At 48.0% G+C, this 14,117-nt stretch overlaps 1 protein-coding gene and 1 pseudogene across 1 annotated transcript; both read right to left on the bottom strand.

Annotated features, from left to right (window-relative positions):
• Window positions 1-824: 824 nt before the first annotated feature.
• On the bottom strand, window positions 825-6,313 carry LOC132570203 (zinc finger protein 420-like; annotated as a pseudogene).
• Window positions 6,314-12,214: 5,901 nt separating this feature from the next.
• LOC132569821 (zinc finger protein 213-like) lies at window positions 12,215-14,095 on the bottom strand. Its single transcript, XM_060236264.1, has 3 exons — window positions 14,016-14,095; window positions 12,709-13,209; window positions 12,215-12,432 (listed from the first exon to the last, which is right to left on the bottom strand). The coding sequence occupies exons 2-3, from the start codon at window positions 13,129-13,131 to the stop codon at window positions 12,232-12,234; spliced, it is 624 nt and encodes a 207-aa protein (XP_060092247.1). The 5' UTR covers window positions 13,132-13,209; window positions 14,016-14,095; the 3' UTR covers window positions 12,215-12,231.
• Between the last annotated feature and the right edge of the window lie 22 nt (window positions 14,096-14,117).

The following is a 14,117-nucleotide window of genomic DNA, read 5'->3' as shown; positions in this document are numbered from 1 at the left end:
GGTGATGAGTCTGTGGGCTCCTGACTGTGCGGGCGGCCTAGTCAGGAAAAGGAGGCCCCCAGGCAGTCAGACCAAGTAAGTCATCAACAAGGCAGGGCGAGTTTCGACCAGGGACAGTAGGATGCGTTTATAACCACCTTTTCTTTGTCATGCTGTTTGCTGTGCGGGTGCTGTGCTGTGCTAACCTTTTACATGCAACTGTTTTTGTTGTGCTTTTCTTTTCTTTTCTTTTTCTCTTTTAATTAAATATTTTTGCTGTTTTGAATGCTGGCAGTCAAACTCTGTACCACATAGATCCCCAACTGCTTTAGACCACGCTGCCTTATGAAGGGGGCCCCGGGGAATGGGGAAGGCATGCAGTTGGATAAGGTGCCAATCCTCCAGGGGTTCCCCAAAGAAGTGCTGAGGTCTCTGTGATACCCAAGTACAGGGTGGCAGAGGACCTTGAGGTCGGGCCTCATAGCTGGAGAGGGGGATTGGGAGTCCTGTTCCTCTCAATCTGAACCCCTAGACTGAGCAGGTGGTGGCAGCGAGCCCAAGTGGCCGGAGGAGAAATAGCTCCCTCCAGGAGTTGGCGACTCAATAGGGAGTTGACGGGACCGGGTCTGAAGGCAGAATTGGGCCGGTTCCGTCACAATGGGGTAAGTATTTTCATTGTTTCTCTTTGTGGTGGTTCTTAGATTCTCTAGACGATTTCCATGCTGAGTTAAACTGCACATTCTGAGCATTTTTCCTCTGTATTGCCATTGAAGACTTCTATTGTTAATCAGTCTCCTATCGTTAATCAGTCACTCTGAGCACTCAAAATGTTTCTTCCCTGTTTCTTAGGTCTGGTGAACAATAGCCACTCCAAATGAATTTCTTTTCACGCTCAGAGAATTAAAAGGGTTTCTCCCCGTATGGGTTCTTAGATGCTGCTGAAGAGTGCTGCTCCGAGTGAGTCTCTTTCCACACTCTGAGCATTCATAAGGTTTCCCCCCTGTGTGGGTTCTCTGGTGGATTCACAGAGTGCCACTTTCACGGAATCTCTTTCCACACTCTGAACATTCAAAAGGTTTCTCCCCTGTGTGGATTCTTTGATGTTCTTGAAAACTGCTATTCTGACTGAATCTCTTAACACACTCTGAGCATTCAAAGGTTTCTCCCTTGTGTGGATTGTTTGGTGCCTTTGAAGACTGCTATTCTGACTGAATCTCTTCCCACACTCTGAGCATTCAAAAGGTTTCTCCCCTGTGTGGGTTCTTTGATGGTATTCAAGATGGCAACTCTGACTGAATCTCCTTCCACACTCTGTGCATTCAAATGGTTGCTCTCCCGTGTGGATTGTTTGGTGCCGTTGAAGACTGAGCTTCTGACTAAATCTCTTTCCACACTCGGTGCATTCAAAAGGTTTCTCTCCTGTGTGGGTTACTTGATGCCGTTGGAGATTGCCACTCCAACTGAATCTCTTCCCACATTCTGCACATTCAAAAGGTTTCTCCTCTGTGTGCATTGCTTGGTGCTGTTGAAGATACCCACTTGTACTGAATCTCTTCCCACACTCTGAGCATTCAAAAGGTTTCTCCCCTGTGTGGGTTCTTTGATGCTCTTGAAGACTGCTACTCTGTCTGAATCTCTTTCCACACTCTGTGCATTCAAAAGGTTTCTCTCCTGTGTGGGTTCTTTGATGCTCCTGAAGATGACTACTCCGACTGAATCTCTTTCCACACTCTCTGCATTCAAAAGGTTTCTCTCCCGTGTGGGTTACTTGATGCCGTTGGAGATCGCCACTCCGACTGAATCTCTTCCCACACTCTGAACATTCAAAAGGTTTCTCCCCTGTGTGGGTTCTTTGATGCTCTTGAAGACTGCTACTCTGTCTGAATCTCTTTCCACACTCTGTGCATTCAAAAGGTTTCTCTCCTGTGTGGGTTCTTTGATGCTCCTGAAGATGACTACTCCGACTGAATCTCTTTCCACACTCTCTGCATTCAAAAGGTTTCTCCTCTGTGTGGGTTCTTTGATGCTTTTGAAGACTGCTACTCCGACTGAATCTCTTCCCACACTCTGAGCATTCAAAAGGTTTTTCCCCTGTGTGGGTTCTTTGATGCTTTTGAAGACTGCAACTCCAACTGAATCTCTTCCCACACTCTGAGCATTCAAAAAGTTTCTCGTCTGTGTGGATTGTTTGGTGCCGTTGAAGACTGTGACTCTGACTGAATCTCTTTCCACACTCTGAGCATTCAAAAGGTTTCGCCCCTGCGTGGGTTTTTTGATGCTCTTGAAGACTGCGACTCCAACTGAATCTCTTCCCACACTCTGAGCATTCAAAAGGTTTCTCCCCTGTGTGGATTGCTTGGTGCTGCTGAAGATACCAATTTGTACTGAATCTCTTCCCACACTCTGAGCATTCAAAAGGTTTCTCCCCTGTGTGGGTTCTTTGATGGACTTGAAGATTGCTACTCTGACTGAATCTCTTTCCACACTCTGTGCATTCAAACGGTTTTTCTCCCGTGTGGATTGTTTGGTGCCATTGAAGACCGGTCCTCTGACTGAATCTCTTTCCGCACTCGGTGCATTCAAAAGGTTTCTCTCCCGTGTGGGTTACTTGATGCCGTTGGAGATTGCCACTCCAACTGAATCTCTTCCCACACTCTGCGCATTCAAAAGGTTTCTCCTCTGTGTGGATTGCTTGGTGCTGTTGAAGATACCCACTCTTACTGAATCTCTTCCCACACTCTGAGCATTCAAAAGGTTTCTCCCCTGTGTGGGTTCTTTGATGGTATACAAGACTGCTACTCTGACTGAATCTCTTTCCACACTCTGTGCATTCAAAAGTTTTCTCCCCTGTGTGAGTTCTTTGATGCTTTTGAAGATGACTACTCCGACTGAATCTCTTCCCACACACTGTGCATTCCAAAGGTTTCCCCTCTGTGTGGATTGCTTGATGCTGTTGAAGATACCCACTCATACTGAATCTCTTCCCACACTCTGAGCATTCAAAAGGTTTCTCCCCTGTGTGGGTTCTTTGATGGTATACAAGACTGCTACTCTGACTGAATCTCTTTCCACACTCTGTGCATTCAAAAGGTTTTTCCCCTGTGTGAGTTCTTTGATGCTTTTGAAGATGACTACTCCAACTGAATCTCTTCCCACACTCTGAACATTCAAAAGGTTTCTCCCCTGTGTGAGTTCTTTGATGGTATTCAAGACTGCAAGTTTGATTGAATCTCTTTCCACACTCTTTGCATTCAAAAGGTTTCTTCCCTGTGTGGGTTACTTGATGCCGTTGGAGATTGCCACTCCGACTGAATTTCTCCCCACACTCTGCGCATTCAAAAGGTTTCTCCCCTGTGTGGGTTCTTTGATGGTATTCAAGATTGCTACTCTGACTGAATCTCTTTCCACACTCTGTGCATGTAAAAGGTTTCTCCCCTGTGTGAGTTCTTTGATGCTTTTGAAGATGACTACTCCGACTAAATCTCTTTCCACACTCTGTGCATTCAAAAGGTTTCTCCCCTGTGTGGGTTACTTGATGCCGTTGGAGAGTGTCACTCCGACTGAATCTCTTTCCACACTCTGAGCATTCAAATGTTTTCTCCCCTGTGTGAGTTCTTTGATGCTCTTGAAGATGGCCACTCCTCTTGAATCTCTTTCCACACTCTTTGCAGGAAAATGGTTTCTCCCCTGTATGAGTTCTCTGATGTTCTCGAAGATTTCCAAACCTCCTGAATTTCTTTCCAGACTCTGTGCATTTGAATGGTTTCTCCCCTGTGTGGGTTCCTTGGTCCATAAGGAGCTGCGATCTACTTCTGAAGTACTTTCCACACCGAACTAATAGACTTGCCTTCATTATCCTTTGCTTAGTTATGTTACGCTTTCTTCCATCTTGATTGTCACCCATATGGCCACAGTACTTTTTCTTAGGTAGGCCTTCATAACTGCCATTTTCTTTCAAGCCTTCATTTTTAACTCTGATTGGCATTTGCTGATGAAGTTCCTCGTTGTCCTCATTTCTCTGATTTTCCTCTGCTGGAATAAATAGAGAGGCCCTTTTAGTAACTGGGAGGTTTATAAGGTCCAAAGACATCTACATGACTGCAGAAGGAAAGGATTGACAGCCTCTTGGCCTCATCCAGCCTGGATGATCTTAACCAACTTTCCCCAGAATATCTAGTATTGAAGGATACCTCACACTCCCCCAAGAGCCACAGCAGAGCTCTTGCCCAGAATGAGTTTCTGCACCTCCAAATTTCAGTCCCCAGAAGGCCGCCCTCCCTCTCTCCCTCCTTACTCAGAGGGCTTTATGATCGTTGCTCAGAAGTGAATCAGAAATCCCCTGTGCCTATTCCCTGCCTCTTCCCTTGACATAACCATAAAGGATACTCACTCTCAGCCAGCTCATTTGGGAAGGAAATATGCTCTTCGGATTCTCTTGTTGAACTCTCCAGCCTTTCTTTGGATGCAAAGCCATAGTCTGTTTCCACCACTGTCTTTATTATACTTCTCATTTCTATTGCAGAAAAAGAGAGAGAGAGAAAGAGAGAGACTGATCATTCTTATATGGGAAAGGAAAGAAAGTCAAGAGTAAAAATTCTTCTGGAAGGATGAAGTCATGATGAAGATCAAAGTAAAGGAGGAGGAGATTGGATTTATACCCTGCCATTCACTACCCAAAGGAGTCTCAGAGCAGCTTACAATCTCCTTTTCCTTCCCCTCCCCACAACAGGCACCTTGTGAGGTGGTGGGGCTGAGAGAGCTGTGACAGAAACTGCTCTTGAGAGAACAACTCTGACAGAGTTAAGAATGACCCAAGATAACTCAAACAGTTTATCCTGGAAGAGTGGGGAATCAAACCTGGTTCTCCCAGATAAAAGTCCACTCACTTAACGACTACACCAAACTGGCTATAAGGGATATGGATCTCTGAGGCAAAGCACCCCCTCCCAAAGGGCTAATGTGATTATTAAGTCACCTGGTCCAACTTTCAGGTGTTTACAATTTGTGTCTTTCTGCAGCATTGTCTTTTTCAGGGCCAGACTACAGAATGTGGCAATTGGTTAATCATGAGAACCAGTAGTGTAACCAGGAGGGAGGTGGGATTAGGAGGGTGCTGACAACCTTTGGAAGATTCCATCAAGAAGGACCCTTGATTGGGTCGTTAGGATCACCTGAGGTAAAGGTACAACGTATACTATGGGTATCGATCAGAGGGAAGCCATGCTAGTACACCTTGATATTATCCTGCTTCATCATTATGGATAGTTTTATGTAGAGTAACTTAGGCTACAGCTGGTATATTCATGCTACAAGAGATGTCATCTAATACAAAGTATTTCATGTATTAGATAGTTTAGCCGGTTTTGCGGGTCAGCCAGGCCTCAGCAGTAGTGAGGACTCCTCAGAAGCCCCCTGTAGCCAGCCGGCTGACCAGAAGGAATATGAGCTGCAGGCTTGTCAGGATTCACAGCCAACAGCTAGGGCAGAGCCACCGAAATCCTCAGCAGGTAACCCTCAGTTGGCTGTCCCCAGCCTTCCAGTATCACCCACAAAATCAGAGCGTTGCAGACGGAGGCTGAGAACAGAGCTACAGACGAGACGGCGAAGTGCGCCGTCTCCTGGCCTGATGCCAGCTGCTTGCTAATAACAAAGATAGGTAGTTGCAGGACTACTCCCAGGCACCTCGCTGCAAGCATGATCCTTAGCTGTAAGCTATAAAGCCAGCCAAGAGAGGCTGTTAGGCATGGACGCAATGTGTACGAAAGATGCTAAGCCACCAACACTACCTTGCTTGGCTTCTGGAGCCCGGACCTTGAACCAAAGAATCCTGTCTTGCTCAACTTCTGGAAACTGATACTCGTAGCCTGCAAGCCAGTGCAACTAGCTTTTCTTCCTTTTTTATTGCTGAGCTGCAGAAATAGTGCTGTTTAGCGATGTCTTATTTAAAAGGAGGTGGTGGTGGCTACAAGCATAGCCAGCTTCAAGAAAGGATTGGATAAAAATATGGAGCAGAGGTCCATCAGTGGCTATTAGCAAGTGTGTGTGTGTATTGGCCACTGTGTGACACAGAGTGTTAGACTGGATGGGCCATTGGCCTGATCCAACATGGCTTCTCTTATGTTCTTTAATGAACTTTTATATATCTAAAAAGAGGGTCTGCATTACTTGTGCACACTCTCCTCCTGTGCCCACTGAACTGGGTGCTGCTTCGGTACAAAGAGTGAGGACTCAGGGAGACCCAGGCTTCCGTTCTGCACATGACCGTTTCCAGATCACAGGCAGGTGTGTTGTAAAGTTCAGCCACAGAGAAATAAGGATTTCTGAGGGTTCTCATCCCCTTTGGCTCAAGCCAGGGCACCTTCTCCGGTTGAGGGATGGCCACAACACTGGCCTCAGTTGCCCCTGGGCAAGTACACACACACTCAAACACATGAAGCTGCCTGCTACTGAATTAGACCCTTGGTCCATTGAAGTCAGTCTTGTCCGCTCAGTCTGGCAGCAGCTCTCCACAGTCTCAGGTAGAGGTTTTTCACATCACCTCCAACCTGATCCTTTTAACTGGAGCTGCTGCTGGGGGTTGAACCTGGGACCTCCTGCGTGCCAAGCAGAGGCTCTGCCAGTGAGCCACAGTAGCGGGACAGGCCTCAAAATGCTGTGTTGCTATTGAATCTTTTGATTCATGCCTCATCACAATGGCAGCAATTTGAAGAAGATTTTGGATTTATATCCCGCCCAATACTATGAATCTCAGAGTCTCAGAGCAGTCACAATCTCCTCTACCTTACCCCTCCCCACAACAAACACTCTGTGTGTTAGGTGGGGCTGAGAGTGCTTTTACAGCAGCTGCTCTTTCAAGGACAGCTGTGTGAGAGATATGGCTGACCAAGGCCATCTCAGCAGGTGCAAGTGGGGGATCAAACCCGGTTCTCCCAGATAAGAGTCCGCGCATTTAACCACTACACCAAACTGGCTCTCAAACTTGCACCTTTGGCCCCTATGAAAGATCCTTACCCAGAAAGGCCACGCTCCCATAGTTCTCCAGCATGACTTCCCTGTACAGAGCTCTTTGTCCTGGATCCAGCAGGGCCCACTCAGCCTCCGTGAAAGAGACGGACACCTCCTCAAAGGAAAAGGGACCCTGGAAGAAAAAGCAGATTCACTCCTCAAGACATCACGCCAGGCAGAGGTGGCACCTTGGAAGGGAGTCGTCTGGGAAGGTACAGGGACGGACAGAAGGAACAGGGTTCAGAGGAACTCTCACTCACATACCTTGTAGTGGCTGCAGGAGCAAAAGCCCCACCCCCCGAAAGGAAGAGGGACCCAGGCTGTCCTCCCTCCCTGCTCATCTCCCCTACCTGGACTGGAGCTGCAGCAGTCGTTTTCACATCTCTGAAAAGAGGAACACTCAACAGCATCTCTTCACTGCTTGTTACTGAGATAAAGGAAGAAGGAAGAGTGTTTGCTTGTTTCTTCCCTGCTTCACACACCTCCCCCCCTCCCCAGGAGTCCGAAACCTTCCCTGAGCAAATTCTTTAACACTTTTTACTACATTATGGGAGAGGCAGAAGAGAAGCACCAGGGACCTAGAGCAAGTCAGAGCACTTCCTCAATAGAACAGGCTTCCTCCTCGGGAGGTAGTGGCTCTCCTTCCTTGGAGGTTTTTAAGCATAAGCTAGATGGCCATCTGACAGCAATGAAGATCCTGTGAATTTAGGGGGAGGTGTTTGTGAGGTGCCTGCATTGGGCAGGGGGTTCGACTAGATGACCCTGGAGGTCCCTTCCAACTCTTCTATGATTCTAACAGACTTCCTTTTCGGGAGGTGGTGGGCTCTCCTTCCTTGGAGGTTTTTCAACAGAGGCTAGATGGCCATCTGACAGCAATGAGGATCCTGTGAATTTAGGGGGAGGTGTTTGTGAGTTGCCTGCATTGTGCAGGGGATTGGACTAGATAACCCTGGAGGTCCCTTCCAACTCTTCTATGATTCTAACAGACTTCCTTTTCGGGAGGGGGTGGGCTCTCCTTCCTTGGAGGTTTTTAAACAGAGGCTAGATAGCCATTTGATAGCAATGAAGATCCTGTGAATTTAGGGGGAGGAGTTTGTGAGTTTCCTGCATTGGGTAAGGGGTTGGACTAGATGGCCCTGGGGGTCCCTTCCAACTCTAGGATTCTATGACCTATGAGCCTTGGGGATTTGAAATGCTGCCGACATATTTCAAACCATTGTAAGATGTGGGGCTGGCCTGGGTGGAGTGAAGGGGGTGGGGGATGTTGAAATGACATAGCATGAGATGTTACCATCACATTCACAATCTACCAGAGAGAGGGCCTTCTCGGTAGCAGCCCCCTACTGGTGGATCCAGCTACAGGAGGACGCAAGGGCCTTGAGGGACCTCGCCCAGTTCTGCAAGGCCTGTAAAAACACACTCTTCTGGCTAGCCTTTAACTGATCTAGAGTTACTGTATTGTGGGAGCAAATGTAAGAATACTGAAGCCAGCGGAAGCGAAACAACTACAAATGATCTCAGCACCAGATTGTTTTAATGATTGATTTTTAAATGGTCCTATTAATGTCATGCTGTTTTAAAATCGATTGTTTTTGTTTGTTGCTGCGAGCCGCCCTGGGCCTGCTTTGGCGGGGAGGGCGGGATATAAATAAAATCAAATAAATTCAGCCCAGATGTGACTTGAGTGCATCTGGAAACTTGAGAGTAACAGGAATGAGTTTTCAGAGTGTCTTTTGGCATGCTCATGTTACAACCAGAGACATCCATCTGCCTCAACAATGGACAGGGCCTTTTCAGCCTTGGCCCCTGCCTGGTGAACATATGAAGCTGCCTTATACTGAATCAGACCCTTGGTCCATCAAAGTCAGTATTGTCTTCTCAGACTGGCCGCGGCTCTCCAAGGTCTCAAGCTGAGGTTTTTCACACCTATTTGCCTGGACCCTTTTTTGGAGATGCCAGGGATTGAACCTGGGACCTTCTGCTTCCCAAGCAGATGCTCTACCACGGAGCCACCGTCCCTCCCCATGGTGGAATGAGCTCCTCCTGTGAGATCCAGGCCCTGCAGGATTTAATTCAGTTCCGCAGGGCCTGTAAAACAGAGATCTTTCACCAGGCTTTCAGCTGAGACAATGAATATCACCCATCACTCCTTATTGGCCTTACCCCTTTCAGTCCATCCCTGCTAGACCTGGACAAGAGGCCATATTTGTGAGGCAGAATCTGCCATTCTAGTCGCTATTGTTTTCTGAAATTTTGGATATTTTATATATATTTTAACTGATTTTAATTGTTGGTTGTTTTTATGATGTATCCCACTCTTAAGAGAACATAAGAGAAGCCATGTTGGATCAGGCCAATGGCCCATCCAGTCCAATACTCTGTATCACACAGTGGCCAAAAATTTATATATATATATACACTGTGGCTAATAGCCACTGATGGACCTCTGCTCCATATTTTCATCTAACCCCCTCTTGAAGCTGGTTATGCTTGTAGCCGCCACCACCTCCTGTGGCAGTGAATTCCACATGTTAATCACCCTTTCGGTGAACATGTACCTCCTTTTATCCGTTCTAACCCGACTGCTCAGCAATTTCATTGAATGCCCACGAGTTCTTGTATTGTGAGAAAGGGAGAAAAGTACTTCTTTCTCTACCTTCTCCATCCCATGCATAATCTTGTAAACCTCTATCATGTCACCCCGCAGTCGACGTTTCTCCAAGCTAAAGAGCCCAAAGTGTTTCAACCTTTCTTCATAGGGAAAGTGTTCCAAACCTGTAATCATTCTAGTTGCCCTTTTCTGCACTTTTTCCAATGCTATAATATCCTTTTTGAGGTGCAGTGACCAGAATTGCACATAGTATTCCAAATGAGACCGCACCATCAATTTATACAAGGGCGTTATGATACTGGCTGATTTGTTTTCAATTCCCTTCCTAATAATACCCAGCATGGCGTTGACCTTTTTTATTGCAATCGCACACTGCCTTGACATTTTCAGTGATTTATCTACCAAGGCCCCAAGATCTCTCTCTTGGTCAGTCTCTGCCAGTTCACACCCCATCAACTTGTATTTGCAGCTGGGACTCTTGGCCCCAATGTGCATTACTTTGCACTTGGCACCACTGAACCTCATCTGCCACATTGACCCCCACTCACCCAGCCTCAACAGATCCCTTTGGAGTTCCTCAAAATCCTCTCTGGTTCTTACCACCCTGAACAATTTAGTGTCATCCGCAAACTTGGCCACTTCACTGCTTACTCTCAACTCCAAATCATTTATGAACAAGTTAAAGAGCATGGGACCCAGTACTGAGCCCTGTGGCATTCCACTGCTTACCATCCTCCACTGAGAAGACTGCCCATTTATACTCACTCTCTGCTTCCTATTAATTAGCCAGTTTTTGATCCACAAGAGAACCTGTCCTTTTACTCCACGACTCTCGAGGTTACTAAGGAGCCTTTGATGAGGAACTTTATCAAAAGCTTTCTGGAAGTCAAGGTAAACAATATCTATCGGGTCTCCTTTGTCCACATGTTTGTTCACCCCCTCAAAGAAATGTAACAGGTTAGTGAGGCAAGATCTTCCCTTACAGAACCCATGCTGAGTCTTCCTCAATAACTTGTGTTCATCAATGTGCCTACTCATTCTGTCCTTGATAATGGGTTTCTACCAACTTTCCCGGTATTGAAGTCAGACTGACTGGCCTGTAGTTACCCGGATCTCCTCTGGAACCCTTTTTAAAGATGGAGGTGACATTTGCTACCTTCCAGTCCTCAGAAACGGAGGCAGATGTCAATGAAAGATTACATATTTTTGTTAGAAGATCCACAAGTTCAATTTTGAGTTCTTTCATAACTCTTGGATGTATGCCATCCAGACCTGGTGACTTATTAGTTTTTAATTCGTCCATCAGTTGTAGGACCTCCTCTCTTGTCACCTCAATCTGGCTCAGGTCTTTCAACACCCCTTCCAATAGAAGTGGTTCCGGAGCAGGCAAACACTTCTCATCTTCCACAGTGAAGACGAAGGCAAAAAATTCATTTAGCTTCTCAGCCATTTCCCTATCCTCCTTCAGTAATCCTTTGACCCCTTGGTCATCCAAGGGCCCCACTGCCTCCCTGGCTGGTTTTCTGCTTCTAATATATTTGAAGAAATTTTTATTGTTGATCTTTATGTTTTTTGCAATATGCTCCTCATAGTCCCTTTTTGCCTGCGTGATCACAGTCTTGCATTTGATTTGCCACTGCCTGTGTTCCCTTTTATTAATCTCACTTGGAGTCACTTTCCACCGCTTAAAGGAGTCCTTCTTACCTTTTACAGCTTCCATTACTTTGTTTGTTAACCATGCAGGCCTTCTCTTATACCTGTTTGTACCTTTCCTAACTTGTAGTATATATGTTATCTGTGCTTCTAGGATTGTAGTTTTAAATAGCCTCCAAGCTTCCCCAAGGGTTTTGACCGTATTTACCTTTCCTTTCAGTTTCCTCTTCACATGCCTCCTCATCTCAGAGAATTTACCCCTTTTAAAGTTAAACGTGGTTGTGCAGGTCTTTTGGGGCAACTCCCTATTTATACAAATAGTGAAATCAATAACGTTATGGTCACTGCTCCCAAGCGGTGCGATCACTTTTACATCTCTCACCAGGTCTTGGGCATTACTTAGGACCAAATCCAGGATCACCCCACCCCTGGTAGGTTCTGTGACCATCTGCTCCATGGCACAGTCATTGAGAGCATCTAGAAACTCAGTCTTTTTCTCTCGACCAGAACACATATTGACCCAATCAATCTGCGGGTAGTTAAAATCACCTATTACGACACAGTTTTTTCGTCTAGCCACCATCTTTAAGCCTTCCATCATATTATAGTCATCCTCTGTCTTTTGATTTGGTGTGCAATAACAAACTCCCATAGTTAAATTGCCTTTTGGGCCCTCTACTTCAACCCAAAGCATTTCTAGAAGGGAGTCTAATTCTCTGATCTCAGTCTTACTGGACCGTATGCCCTCTCTGACATACAGAGCCACCCCACCTGTGCGTGTCCTACAGGAAGGGCAGGCTAAAAATGGAACAAAATAACTAAGTAAAGCCACCTTGAGTTTCTCTTCTGGAAGGAAGGTGAGATATGAATATTTAAATGAATAGGAGGAATCACCATGAATTTGCGTGATCTCCTTTTTGTGGCACCACAGTGAGTGGACATGGAGTGCCACAAATTAACTCTGTGTTGCTTGAAGAAGGATTTTAATTCTCTTTCTCACCCCCAACTAGTTTCTCCCCATCAAATTCACAGTGTGCCACAGTTGCACCCAGCCACGACAGGTCTTTACCACAGCAGAGGGCATCTTGGGCCTGCTCCGTGGCCGGCACCCTCTCCCCTTGCTCCAAAGAAGCTCCTTCTGCCTCAGGAATTGCAGCTTCTGTCTTCACGGATGGTGCCCACATCTGAAACAGCAGCGAAGGAGAGGGGTAAGAGATGGAATGGAAGAGAGACCAAGGAAGAGATCTTGCCCCACTCCCAGACTCTGCACCCTCCCATCAGCAGATCTGGTCAGTTATCTGGAGGGATCAGAAATTCTCTAGTAGAAGAGTCTGCTGAAAGAGCCTGTTCAAAATCCCATTTGGATGATTAGCACTTGGACAGATGTCTGGCAGGGAACCTTTAGGAGAAGGCCAGATATCATTGCTGGAATTGGACATACCTGGATGGAGTCCCCTCACCTGTTCTGCCTGCCTCTTCTCCTCTGCCTGACTCAGGAGGAAACCTTCAGCCAGGGCCACCGCCTGGGAACTGGTCTCCGGCCCACATTCCCTGACCCAGCTCTGCATTGCCTGCGGCAGAACAGTCAGGAACTGCTCCAGGATCACCAGGTCCACAATTTGCTTCTTGGTGCGCCTCTCCGGCCTCAGCCACTGGCTGCAAAGTCTATGGAGCTGGCTGCAGACCTCTCGGGGCCCATCGGCCTCCGGGTAGCAGAATTGCCGGAAGCGTTGGCGATGTACATCTGAGATGGCAGTGAGCTGATCATGGATTACTGGCTCCAAGCATTCCCAGAATTCAACATCACTCCCGGCTTGGGTGGGATGGAGGCCTGACATTGCTGCCTTGCCAGTCCCAGGTCCTTCTGGGTTCTGCTCTTCCATCTCTTTCCCCTTCTCTCAGGTCACCTCTGACCGGGTAATGATGCTTTTAGTCCCTTGGGTATGAAGAGAGGCGTCTTTCTGGAGGAAAGCAAAGTCACAGACAGTTACAGGGAAAGTCAAAGGGAATGGAGATACAGCACTGCATTCTTCACTGCAGGGGAAGGGGAATCCAAAGTGGTTCTGGTCCTACCTTCCGGGGCCACAGAAAACCATTCCACACCCTCCTCTATATCACAGCCCTTCAAGTACCTGAAAATGGTGATCGTATCAACTCTCAGCTGCCTCCTCTGCAGGCTAAACATCCCCAGCTCCTTCAACCTTTCCTCCTAGGTCTGGGTCTCCAGACCCCTCCCCATCTTCGTCGCCCTCCCCTGGGCCCTTCCAGCTGGTCTAGACCCTTCTTCAAATGTGGGGCCCCAAACTGATCCCCATTTGTCTCCAGCTCCAGCTGCCCCTTTGTCTCTAGCTGCAGACAGAGCCAAGGTGTGGCCAGGGAGGCGCTTCCTTCCGGACTCCCTCCCCCGCCCCCCACTGCAAACGGGGTTGCCAACCTCCAGAAGGGTGTCCAGCTCTCCCCCCGGAATGACCACCCACCTCCCGCCGGCAGAGGCCAGTTTTCTGGGGGGGAAGCCCCGGAGGGTGGGAGGGAGAAGGGTGGCTGTCCCTGTCTCGGGTTCCCCCCCCAGCTGGCCCTTCCCGCCATGCCCCCCTCCCCCAATGCCCAGGGCCTTCCTTCCCGCCCGGGAGCTGGCAACCCCTCCCTCCAGCTGCCAGCCTGGGACTCCCCCCGAGGCCCCCTGCCCGACACCCTCCGGCTGCTGCTGCCTGCTGGGGTTGCCAACCTCCAGGGGGGTCTCCAGCTCTCCCCCGGGAGGACCACCCACCTCCGCGGCTTCCCGCTCCTCTTCCGCGGGCTGCAGAGCCTTCTCCGCCCCCTCCCCGCCTCCCCGGTCCTCCCGCGGCCGCTCCAGCCGCCAACTCGGTGG

This window comes from Heteronotia binoei, chromosome 4, assembly GCF_032191835.1.
Source record: "Heteronotia binoei isolate CCM8104 ecotype False Entrance Well chromosome 4, APGP_CSIRO_Hbin_v1, whole genome shotgun sequence".
Classification (NCBI taxonomy): domain Eukaryota; kingdom Metazoa; phylum Chordata; class Lepidosauria; order Squamata; family Gekkonidae; genus Heteronotia; species Heteronotia binoei.
This window is presented reverse-complemented; position numbering and strand designations above follow the sequence as displayed.